General features: G+C 33.6%; 1 protein-coding gene across 2 annotated transcripts in view; it reads left to right on the top strand.

Annotated features, from left to right (window-relative positions):
* LRP12 (LDL receptor related protein 12) overlaps nucleotides 1-12,939 on the top strand; it is a 138,410-nt gene that overhangs the window by 105,032 nt on the left and 20,439 nt on the right. For both annotated transcript variants that reach the window (XM_074200940.1, XM_074200939.1), the window contains one exon: nucleotides 5,286-5,421. In XM_074200940.1, the coding sequence (XP_074057041.1) occupies nucleotides 5,286-5,421 (136 nt within the window). The remainder of the gene's footprint in view (nucleotides 1-5,285; nucleotides 5,422-12,939) is intronic.

The raw sequence follows: 12,939 nt of genomic DNA, 5'->3' as shown, positions 1-12,939 counted from the left end.
TTAGATCATTGTTTTGTTGAGAATAGCTAAGTTTATAATATTGTTGTGAATTTGTACGATGTTCTCCTAATTCTGCTCTCTTCATTTTACATTTGTTTATGTCTTTCCAGGTTTTTCTGATAGGATCCTGCTTTTCATTTCTCTTGGCACAATAGTATTTTATCACAATTTTAAAAACTACTTGTTCAGCCATTCCCCAGTTGATGGGCATCCTCTTAATTTCCATCTTTTTGCCACTATAAAAAGAGCTGCTGCAAATAGTTTTGTACATAAAAGTTCCTTTCTTTTTTTTCTTGCTTTCTTTAGAATAAAGACTTAATGTAATTGCTGGGTCACAGAATGTACAGTTTTATAACACTTTGACCATGGTTCCAAATTGCACTCCAGAAGGGTTGGATCAGTTCACAGCTCCACTAATACATTAATGTACCAATTTTCCCACACCCCTTCTAACATTTTTCATTTTCTTTTTCTGTCATATTAGTTGATCTCATAGATATGGAGTGGTACCTCAAAGTTGTTTTAATGTGCATTTCTCTAATCAATAGTGATTTAATGCATTTTTCATATAACTACAGATAGCTTTAACTTTTTCTTTTACTGTTTATCAATTGGGGAATGATTTTTATTCTTATATATTTGAGAAATGAGACCTTTATCAAGCAGAACTTTTTTGTAAAAATTTTTTCTCATCTTTCTGCTTTCCTTCTAATCATGACTGCATTAGTTTTGTTTATGCAAAAATCTTTAATTTAATGCAATCAAAATTATGTATTTTGTATCCTAAAATGCTCTTTAAAATTGTTTCTCATCTTTCTGCCTTCCTTCTAATCATGACTGCATTAGTTTTGTTTATGCAAAAATCTTTTTAATTTAATGTAATCAAAATTATGTATTTTGCATCCTAGAATGCTCTTTATCTTTTTGTTTGGTCATAAATTCTCCCCTTACTTATAGATTTGAGAGGTAAAGTATCCTATATTCCCCTAATTTGCTTATGATCACTTCCCTTTTATCTGAATCATGTAGCCATTTTGACCATATCTTGTTATATAGTCTGAGATGCTGGTCTCTATATAGTTTCTGCCTGTTTTCAAGTTTTACCAATAGTTTTGGTTAAGTGTAAGTTCTTGACCCCAGAGCTAAGATTGTTGAGTTCATAGTTATACTAGATTACTAGTCTTTATTGTTGTGTTTTGTATACCTAATCTATTCCACTGATCCACCACTCATTTCTTAGTACCAGATTTTTTTTTGATGATTCCCACTTTGTAACTTAATTTAATATCTGATACTGCTAGGCTATCTTCCTTCACATTTTTTTCTATTGATTCTCTTGATATTCTTGATTTTTTGTTCTTCCAGGTGAGTTTTATTATTTCTCTAGCTCTATAAAATATTTTTGATAGTGTGATTGCTGTGGCAATGAAGTAAATTAATTTAGGTAGAATTGTCATTTCTGTTCTATCAGCTTGGACTACCTCTAAGCAATTAATATTTTTCAAGTTGTTTAAATCTGACTTCGTTAGTGTGAAAAGTTTTGTGTAATTATGTTCATATAGTTTTTAGCTTATTGGCAGATAGACTCCTATTTATTTTATCTATAGTGATTTAAAATGGAACTTTATTTTTTGTCTCTTGCCACTAGACTTTGATGGTAGTCTATAGAAATGCTGATGAATTACATGGGTCTGTTTTATATCCTGAAACTTTGCTAAAGTTGTAAATTATTTCAGCTAGTTTTTTAGTTGATTCTCTGATATTCTCCAAGTACACCATCATATAATTTGTAAAAAGATAATTTTGGTTCCTCATGCCTGTTCTAGTTCTTTTGATTTTTATTTCTCTCATTACTATACCTAGTGTTTCTAATATATTGAATAATGATGATCACCAGTGTCTATTAGCCAAGTGCAATTGCTTCTTGGAGGATAAAAGTCTGGATAATTGAGACTATTAAAAAAGTACCATAAAAATGTTTTAACCACTGACTACCTATCTGTACATCATAGTCTTATTTCATTTCCTGGGTCAAGAGAGTCAATGATCCCATCACATTTTATGGATTCAGGAAGACAGTATAAACTTTGGTAAATCAAGATAAGTATTGGATTTGGTTGGTAAGCACAGGGTTGAAAAGAGGAAGACATTAGCAAATCAATTTTTTTGACACAGACCTCTTCATCATAATTGTCCCCTCATTCATCCGTATTATTACATTTTTTCCAGGTTTTGAGAATCCATTTTCCATTGCCATTACTCATGAAACAAGAATCATTGGAGAAAAAAATGAGTTTACAGAAATCTTAGAATTAAGAGCTAAGATATTCATTCTGAGGGCATTTATAAGGATGATGCCCAAAAAATTAGAGATCTGTAAGATTTTTTATAATAAACTCTTTGTTCTGTCAGTGATATTGAACTACTTTATTTAGATTCTAATATCACAGATCCAGGTGGACTTTATAAAGAAGTAGAATTGTTACTAAACAAAACAAAGACTGGAAAAGTGACTGGATTAGATCTTATACACAACAGTTTATGCAATACAATTTTTTATAATTGATTGTTTTCCTTATATCACACAGTACAATTCAGTAGAAAGAAAATAAAATAAAAGATAGGGATAAGAGGAACTGATGAAAGGGAGGGCAGATTAGGGGAGTTGATGATGAGAAGCAAAACACTTTTGAAGAGGGACAGGTTGATAAGAAAAACAAAAAGGATAAACATTGGGATAAAGCAGAATGAGGAAAAAACAGTAATCACAATTACGAATGTGAATGTGATGAACTCACTCATAAAACTAAAGTGGAAAGCTGAGGGTTTTAAAAACCAGAATCCTTCAATATGTTTTATTCATTCATTCATTCATTCATTCATTCATTCATTTTAGGTTTTTGAAAGGCAAATGGGGTTAAGTGGCTTGCCCAAGGCCATACAGCTAGGTAATTATTAAGTGTCTGAAGCCAGATTTGAACTCAGGTACTCCTGACTCCAGGACTGGTGCTCTATCCACTGCACCACCTAGCTGCCCCCCTACAATATGTTAACAAGAAACACATTTGAAGCAGAGATATTGAGTAAAAATAGGGTCTGTGCTTCAGCTGACATTAAAAAAAAAACGGGGTAGTAATCATGATCTAAGACAAAACAAAACAAAAGTTAGACCTAATTAAAAGAGATAAGTTCTAAGTATATATCTAAAAACGATAAGTTATAGGTATATATCCAGAAGAAATTATTTTTTTAAAAAAAGGGAAAAGTCCCATATGTTCCAAAATATAGCAACTCTTTCTGTAGTGGCAAAGAATTGGAAATTGAGGGGTTGTCCATCAATTGGGGAAAGGCTAAATAAGTTATGCTACATGAATACTATGTATTATTGTTCTATAAGAAACCATAAATTGTCCAACTCTAGAGAAACATGGAATGAGTTACAGGATCTGATGCTGAGTGAAGGGAGTAGAAACAAGAAAACAGTGTAACAACACTTTTAACAACAACATTTGTGAGATGAACAACCTTAATGGAAGCAGCTATTCTCAGCAGTTCAGAGACCTAGGACAACTGTGTTAGATTAGCTATGGACAATATTATCCCCATCCAGAGGAAGAAAAACAAAACAAAACACACACACACACACACACACACACACACGCAAAGAAAAAGCTACCATTCAGAATCTAATAAACAGTTTATAAAAATTATCTCTTATGTATCTCTTTCCCTTAATCCAAATTCCTCATACCAAAAATAACTAATCTGTAAACATGACTGTTCGCCTATGGGTGGGGGGAGGAAATTTTGTAACTTAAAAATATACATGTGCATAGGATGAAAATAAATTAAAAGAAGAGATAAGTAGGGAAACTATATTTTGCTAAAACACACTATAGACAATGAATTAATATCTGTATTATATATATGTGTGTATGTATATATGTGTATATGTGTGTGTGTGTGTGTGTGTGTGTGTGTGTATAGATATATATATATACCAAATGGCATATCATAAAAATTTTTAAAGGAAGTTAAATGAGTTACAGGAGGAAATCGTAAAACAACACCTCAACAATAAGTTGAAGGTGGGGGCCTCAATTTTTCTCTCCAAGATCTAGATAAATCTAACCAAAAAATCAACAAGAAAAAAAGTTAAAAAGATGAATAAAATTGTATTGTTGTTAGATATGACAGGCCTGGGGAAAACTGAAGAAAAGAGAACATAATTGTTTCTCAACAGTACATGGCACTACACAAAAACTGACCATAAATAGGTCTTAGGGCATAGAAACTCACAATCAAATATATAAAGCAGAAATATTAAATGCACCTTTTTAAAATCATGATGAAATGAAAGTTATATTCAAAAAGGGTGAGTGATAGATTAAAAATTGGAAACTAACTTAACCCTAAGGAACGCTTGGATCAAAGAATAAATTGTTGAAACAATAATTTTATTAAAGAAAATGATAGTAGTAAGACAACATTCCAGACTTTATGGGATGCAGCCAGAGCAGAGTTTAGGGAAAATTGTATAACTTTTAACCTTCAAATCGATAAAATAAAGAGCAGATCAATGAATTTGGCATGGGGAAATGGGGGGAAAAACAAACTAGAAATCCCCAATTTAACACCAAATTTGAAATCCCTAAAATCCAAGAAGTCAATAAAATTTAAAGAAAATCACTGCGTTAATAAATAAAAATAAGAGCAGTTTTGAATGAAAAGAATCCCTCCATTTTTTTTAAAGAAAAAATTGGAGAAAAATTCATTAAAACAAAATCAACACATTAAGAAAAAAAGAGGAATCTGATTCTATATGCAGTGTTCCATGACTATACCCTGCTTTTAAAATGGAGCTGGTTAATTGAGGGAACCAAACCTGCTTAGTTTGGACAAATTAAATTGACAGCTGGTTTTAGATATTTGAAGGCATCTCAGAAGTTGTGAATGGTTCCAAAATGAAGAACTAGGTACATTTCATCTCCAAAAAAAGGTAATATTTCCTAACAGTTATTCCAGAATAGAATAGGTTGCCTTGCTGTAAGCACAAGTTTCCTATCACAATAGGTATTGCTTGCCTTATGTCAAAGATCAAATAGGACTTGAAATAAGTGATCTCTCATTTCAGACTCTATAGATTTTATAATTTTTTGAAAAATGGATTTTCAGGATTATTACTTTGCCGTGCACAGTTTGATGCCTGAAGATTTAAAAAAATATGAATTCTGGTCACTTAAATAAAAATATAATCAGTCATGATCATTTTCAATATTTTTCAGCTTGTGGAGAGACTCCAGAACAAATAAGAGGACCAAGTGGAATAATCACCAGCCCAGGGTGGCCTTTTGAGTATCCTGCCCGAATCAACTGTAGCTGGTATATACGAGCAAACCCAGGGGAAATCATTACTATAAGGTAATTTTGATACTTTAACATAGTGATATGTAACTTTTATTGTATATTTCATTACTTAATTTCTCTGTTCAACCTTTAATAATGTAATAACATTGATTACTTTTAAATTAGGCATAGCAGTACTATTCAGTCTTTTTATTCATTTAATACTGATAAGGTAAATTGCTCTTTATAACAAAGATGCTTCTAACCTATCTAGATTAGTACATACATTAAATATTGATAATTATTTTGGTGATAAATTTGCATTGAGTTATCTAGACATATGTAACACTGATGGCAGGAGGCAGAGGTATCATCATTGGTTACAGAATTATTGATTCAATAACAATGAGTTCATTTAGTCTCATTAACAGACAACCCTAATCCACTGGATTAACCAATTTATGTGATGATGTTTTCATTTTTCTTTTAATAAATAAACATTCATCAACACAATTGAAAGAACCGCTACAAAGAAAAAGAAAGTGCCACTACTTGCTATTCACTGTATGAATCTTTTCTCTCCTTCCCTCCCCCTTTTTTTTCCATTTCAGTTTTATTACTGTTTGGTTTTTACATTTTATATATGTATATGTATATATGTATGTGTATGTATGTATATAGGTAATTCCCAATTCTTGAAGAGTCTCCTGTAACAAAAGTAAAACCAAGTTAAGTAAAACTAATATAATACACTTACCTCATCTGAAAGTGTATCCAACATTTCATATATGTAGCATCCCATATGTCTTTTTTTTATCAAAAGAAATCCTCTGTCTCTCTCCTCTTTTCCCTCTCTCTCTCTCCTCTTTTCCCTCTCTCTCTCTCTGCTAGTCTTTGTCTTTCTCTCTCTCCTTCCTCTCCCACTTTCTCTCCCTCTTTCTATCCTACCCATTATGAAGAAAAAATAAATTTCTTGTAAAAAAAATAGGCATAATCAAGCAAAAATAAATCCCCCTTATGGTAGTATACCAAAAAATGGGAGTGTTATGTGTGATCTTTCACCCTACATTTATCATTTCTCTGTAATGAATTACATAAATGTTTGGCATTGTAGTTCTGCTTATTTTATTGATACTATAGTTTTATTTTTCCTCACTTTGGATAAGTTCACATAATTCTTTCCAACACTTTGAAATCATCAATTTTCCTGGGATGGAACCAGAATGGTGAAGGCAGGAAATCCTTGGAGTTCTACCCCAGACCACTCCACATACATTTAAATAATAGCTCTAACCAAATTCTAGAGTGGTAAACCCAGAGAAAGTCTGAATGAAAGAATTTTCAAGCCCAAGACAATTTGGAAGATTCATGGGAAGGGATTATAACACCTTGTTAAAAAGGGTCAGAGAAAATTGATTCCAGCCATCCAGGAGCAGTCTGTGGTATTCATGGATTCCGGGTGGGTGGGGGGGCGGTGCCTGGGTCCATGGCAGCAGAGCAGTTAGATCTCTCAAGCCCAGGGATTGCCAAGGACAACCTGGAAGTCAGTGGGAAAACTAACACATCAGAGTAAGTGCGAAGCCCAGGCCAGCACAGGCCTCAGTGCAGACCCAGCCCTGGAAACCAAGAACAGGCCTGGGGAGTCACCTGGCAGATAAGCCACCTAGCAGCTGCTTCCAGAGAGCTCAGCCCATGGATGATAAGGGAAGGGGTTCAGGAGAGATGGCAGAGGTCTCTTTGCTGTTCCTGTTGCTTTGCTCATACTAAGATCCAGGTCACAGTCTGGGTCCCAGTCTCAGGAAAAGGAGCTTTACTGCCATAATGGAGCAAGGATCCTCCTCACAGCTCCATGGTAGAGGGAAGTACTTAAGGTCATCCACAGACCAGTACAGGCCGGGAGAGCAGTCAGAACCTCTCATAAAATCTTGAAGGAATTGAGGTCCCTGGGATGGGGTGTCCCTGAAAACAGCTACAAAAACCCTCAAAAGCTTGGGATAGTATGTCTTCCACCCTGAAAGCAGAGCCCCACCTTAACAAAGAATTAAAATCAAGTCATTGGCTGGGGAAATGAGCAAACAACAGAAAAAAAAAATCTAACCATAGAAAATTTGGTCTTATGAAGGATCAAAATATACACTTAGAAGATAGCAAAGTCAAAGTTTCTGTATCCAAAGCCTCCAAGAAAAATATGAATTGGTTGCAGGCTATGAAAGAGCTCAAAAAAGTCAAATTAAGGGAGGTAGAGGAAAAATTGGGGAAAGAAATGAGAGCAATGAAGGAAAATCATAAACCAAGTAAATAGCTTGGTACAAAAAATACTGAAGAAAGTACTGAAGAAAATAACATCTTAAATGGAAAAATAGAAAAAGCAGACCAAAAGACCAATGAGGAGAAGAATGCCTTAAAAAAGCAGAATTGGCCAGATGGAAAAGGAGATGTAAAAGTTCTCTGTAGAAAATAATTCCTTCAAATGTAGAACAGGGCTAAGGGAAGTGGTTGACTCTGTGAGAAATCAAGAAACAATAAAACAAAACCAAAAGAATAAAAACCTAGAAGAAAATGTGAAATATCTCATTGGAAAACAACGGACCTGGAAAACAGATCCAGAAGAGATAATTTGAAAATTATCTGAAAGTCATGACCAGGAAAAGTACCTAGACTACATTTTTCAAGAAATTCTCCAGGAAAACTGCCCTGATATCCTTAAAGCAGAGCATAAAATAGAAAGTGAGGGAATCTACCAATCACTTCCTGAAAGAGATCCCAAAATAAAAACTCCCAGAAATATAATAGCCAAATTCCAGAACCCCTAAGTCAAGGAAAAAAATTATCACAAACTACAGAGAGAAACAATTCAAATATTGTGGAACTACAGTCAGAATTACACAGCATTTGGCAACATTTGCATTGAGGGCTCATAGGGCTTGGAATATTATATTCCATATGGATTACAACCAAGAATCAACTTACCAGCACAACTGAACATCCTCTTTCAGGGCGAAAGATGGATAATCAAAGAAATTGGAGATTTTCAGACTTTCCTGTTGAAAGGACCAAAGCTGAACCGAACAATTGATCTTCAAGTACAGGACTCAGGTGAAGCACAGAGAGGGTGCATGTTAAGGATACATTGTGAGGGACTTAATAATGTTGAACTGCTTGTATTCCTGCTTGGGAAGATGATACTGATGATTCATATGAATCTTCTCATTTATTAAATCATAAATAGACAAGGTACAGGAGAGAGCAGAATATGAAGGTATTATATAGTAAAAAGATGAAGTTAATGGGCAAGAAAGGAATGTACTGGGAGAAAGGGAAAGGAGAGGCAGAATGGGCTAAGTTATTTCACATAGAAAAGAATCAAGAAAAAGCTTTTGCAATGGAGTGGAAAGTGAGGGGGAAGTGAGTAAGCCTTCATTCTCATCAGAAGTGACTCGGAGAGGAAATAACATACATGCTCATTTGAGCATAGAATTCTGTCTTACCCTAGAGGAAAATAGGAGAGGAGAGCAATGGGAGAAAGAGGACAGGGAGAAGGGAGGGGCAGTGTAGGTGATAAAAGAAATGGAAGATCTAGGGAAAGAGGGTAGTCAGATATACCACTTGAGATGGGATGGGTGAAAGGAGAGAGAATAGATTATATGGCGATGGGGAGAAATAGAATGGAGGAAAATACAGCTAGCAATAGCAACTGGGAAAAAATATTGAAGCAATTTCTTTGATGGACATATGAAAAAAGAATGCTATCCCACCCAAAGACAGAGCTGATGGTATCTGAATACAGAATGAAGCATACTTTTTTTGGTTCTCTCACTTTATTTTTCTTGAGGTTTCTTCTTTCTTTAGGAGTTAATTAATATGTCTTATAATGTGAAAAAAAATCTTTTAAAAATAATCTTTTTTCTTTTTCTTTTCTTAAATTGATATTTTAAATGTTTTGGTAGTTTTTCAACAATCATTCATTTGCAAATTTATGTTACTCATATTTCTACCATCCTCCCCCCCTTGTTGGCACTGTACAGTTTGGTAAAAGTTGTACTTGTACATTTCTGTTTAACATATTTACATATTATTTTGTGTAAGATATATTTCCTTATTTCTTACAACAAAATGGCATTTCATTACATTAATATACTTCAATTTATTTAACCATTCCTCAGTTGTTAACTAATCTCTTACCCTCTAAGTTTTTTTGCCATACTATTAAAAGAGTTGCAATAAATAGTTTGGTATACGAAAGGATCTTTTTGGCCTTCTCTGTTCTCTTTTGGTTAATGACCTAGCAATATAAACCTAAATGTGGAAGACTGTTTTGGGGGAAATGATTTCAAGAATCCAAGAATAAGAAAAAAGTCAAGAGAATTTAATTTTAAATGAGGTTAGTTTAAGGAAGAAAATGCAGAGGGAAAGCAAGGCCCCAAAGTCAGATGTTTCATAAGGAAACAATTTCAAGAACATATGAAAAATTTAAGTGTTCCCTCACTTCCCCACTCCCATAAAAAGCATAACTATCAAATTGCTATTGGACCTAAAATATTAATGGAAATATCTCATTATCCAAAAACAAAGTTTTACATGTTTGGGGTCTTTCTCATGTAACCTTTTTTTTTTCACAGTCCTAAGTTCAAAAGTTTAATAGGTTCTTTTTGTAACTTTTTGTTCTTTTGTAACTTTGTAACTTTTTGTAACCTGCTTTTGAATTCAATAATGTATTAGTTATTCCAAAAAACAGAACTGGTTTCATCTCTGCCAAATCTATGAAGGTCATTATGGATTGACAAAATATGGATTGACAAAGGATATGACAAAACCCCTTGATTTATTCTACTTTATGATAACCTTCTATCCCAGGCTATAGGATCACATTCAGAACAGCCTTAACCTGTTCCTTATACCTTTTTTAAAGTGTTTTTATTATATTTCTCACTACCCAGTCATATACAAAGTTTGTGGTTGTCATTGAAAGTTATTTTAAAACTTTTTAAATTACTTTATCTTTTTTTAATTACTTTATCTTAAGATCCTAAAATAATTGTCTAATTTTTTCTCAAACTATAATTATATATATTTTATATGAACACATAATCTTCCTCCCAAATTAATGGGGGGGGTTAAGAAATCTATAGCCAAGTGAATTCTAAACATTAAATTAAAAAAAATTTTAAATCCCTTTTCTAAATTACATGGCTGTAAATCTAAAGATTCTTACTGTACAGGATGTTATGTCAAGCTGTCCTTTGGTCTTGATTCAGTTATAAATCTCTTAGATCAAAGAAGACTAAATCAAATGAACAAAACATACCATGAACCATTCACACAGTACTGAAATGAAGAACAGGATTATGACTGTCTAGTTCTGAGTTTGACAACTGAAAAGGCATGTCAGAAGCTTGGAAAAGATTCAGCATAAAGCCAAAAAATGAATAAAGGAATTGAAAATAAGATTTATAAAGAAAAGTTAATGAAATTGGACCAATTCAACCTAGACAAGATTTGGAGTTGATTTAAGAATAGTCTTATTATGACAAACTCTTACCTAGAGCATAGTAGCTAGCTATTATTTTGCATCTTCATTGAGATTAAGAAAAAGAGAAAGAAAGGAAGAAAATATGCTTAAATTGTGACTGAAGCATTTGTGTAAGGTACAGCAAATAATTTCACTACCTTGCTAACAGTTAAACATTTGAATATTTGCTAGAAAAGGTAGTAGAATTTTTTTCCTGGGGTATTGAAAAAAAATAGGTTTTGATTCTCAAAGATTTGACTTAAGTGTGGTTCTGCTTAAAGGCAGAAAAATAAATAAAATGACCTGAAGGTAAACTTTTCTAAACTTTAGACTTTTTGTGTATGTATGTGTTTGTATGTGTATGTAATATAATGTAAATATAACATAAAAGATAGTCAAATTGCTATAATTATCAGTTTCTTGATAAATTTCTTGCATTTCTTCATTTATTTAACTTTTGTTGCAACTATTGTTTCTTCTTTTAAAAACATATCTAAAATGGTCAAATGTATATGTTTTATCAGTTTTAGAATTCTTGCCAGCAAAATAGATTATAAGCCATCAATTCCTGCCCATCCTATGCAACCTCTCAAAAGTTTGCTATGAGTGGGTACACCCAACATGCTAGAGGTTCCTTGTTTCCCCTTGATATCACAATGATAACAGTGGAATACCTAACCATCCGCCAGTCTTACCTAACTCTTGTGATATGACCAGCCCATTTTCTCTTTTTGTCATTAAGTTCCTTGATTTCATCCTTGATTTCTCTTTATTAGAATTCCTCATTGTTTATATGTTGCATCCATGTAAATTACTGAAAATATTTAAATCATATGCTAAGAACTTCTCCCCTCATCTCCTATACCTTTGATATTTGTCTCCACTCTTTCCTTTATTCCAGGCTCTGACAATAAAGTTGTCCTTCTGTTACCCAGGTCAACCCTTTCATCCCATCCCGTCCCAGCTCTGTCTATCTTTAACAGCAGATATATCTTAACATTCTCTCTCCTATCTTTAATTTTTAGATCCTCTTCATCCCTATTGTCTATAAATGCACCCAGGTCTCCCCTTCCTTAAAATATCCTTTGCCAAAGGTTATTCTATGTCCTTTTAATTTTTCATCTAAACTCCTTGGAAAAAAATCATCTGTACTAGATTCTTCTACTTTCTCTGTGTTCATTGACTTAACTTTTTTACAATCTAACTTCTGACCATAATATTCAATGAAAATTGCTCTCTCTAAAGTTGCTAATGTTCTCTTAATTGCCAAATCAAATGACCTTTTCTAATTGTCTTCCTTCTTGACATCTCTACAGTCTTTCACAATGTAGACCAGCCAGTGGGGAAACTTTTTTCTGCCAAGGACCAATTGGATATTTATAACATCATTCATGGGTCATGCAGAATTGTTACCTTAAAAATTATCCTGCTGTATTTGGTCAGCCCTTTAATTAATTCACTCCTTAAAAAAGCTCCTTGCCTTTGGTTGCTGTGACAGCACCAGATAATTGCCCAAGGGCCAGACCCTTCCCACCTATTCTCTTCTCAGATATTTTCCCTCTTTGTGATCCCTTGCCCTTGGTTGTTTTACCTGCCTCACTGTTCCTTCTTTGCTTTATCTCCATCCATGTTACTCCTCTTAACTTTGGATTTAACCAAATCCCCCATCCTTAGTGCTATTCTCTTCTTTTTTTCTATAATTTCTCACTCATAGATCTAATCAACTTCCATAGGTTAGAGGAAAAATCTTATGTTAAAAATTAATCATCTTTATACCCTATTTCCCAATTAAGGCACTTGGCTATAATGAGCTACTTCATGAAGTCTCCTGCCTTTTTAAGTCACTCCCCATTTCCTCCTGGGGAGAGAGATTTCACATAGAAAACTCTGCCCACTCTTTTGAAGGAAATAAGCCTAATTTATGTCCCTCATAACTTTAAGGTCATTGTTTGGTGAATTCTTCACTCCCAACTTCATCAGGTTCATATGTCATAACTATACTGCTAAATCTCAAATCATCTTATCCAGCCCTAGTCTTCTCCAGAGCTTCAGTACTGACTGCCCATTACCTGTTCCCTATTAGA

The sequence above is a fragment of the Macrotis lagotis genome, chromosome X (genome assembly GCF_037893015.1).
Source record: "Macrotis lagotis isolate mMagLag1 chromosome X, bilby.v1.9.chrom.fasta, whole genome shotgun sequence".
NCBI lineage: Eukaryota > Metazoa > Chordata > Mammalia > Peramelemorphia > Peramelidae > Macrotis > Macrotis lagotis.
This window is presented reverse-complemented; position numbering and strand designations above follow the sequence as displayed.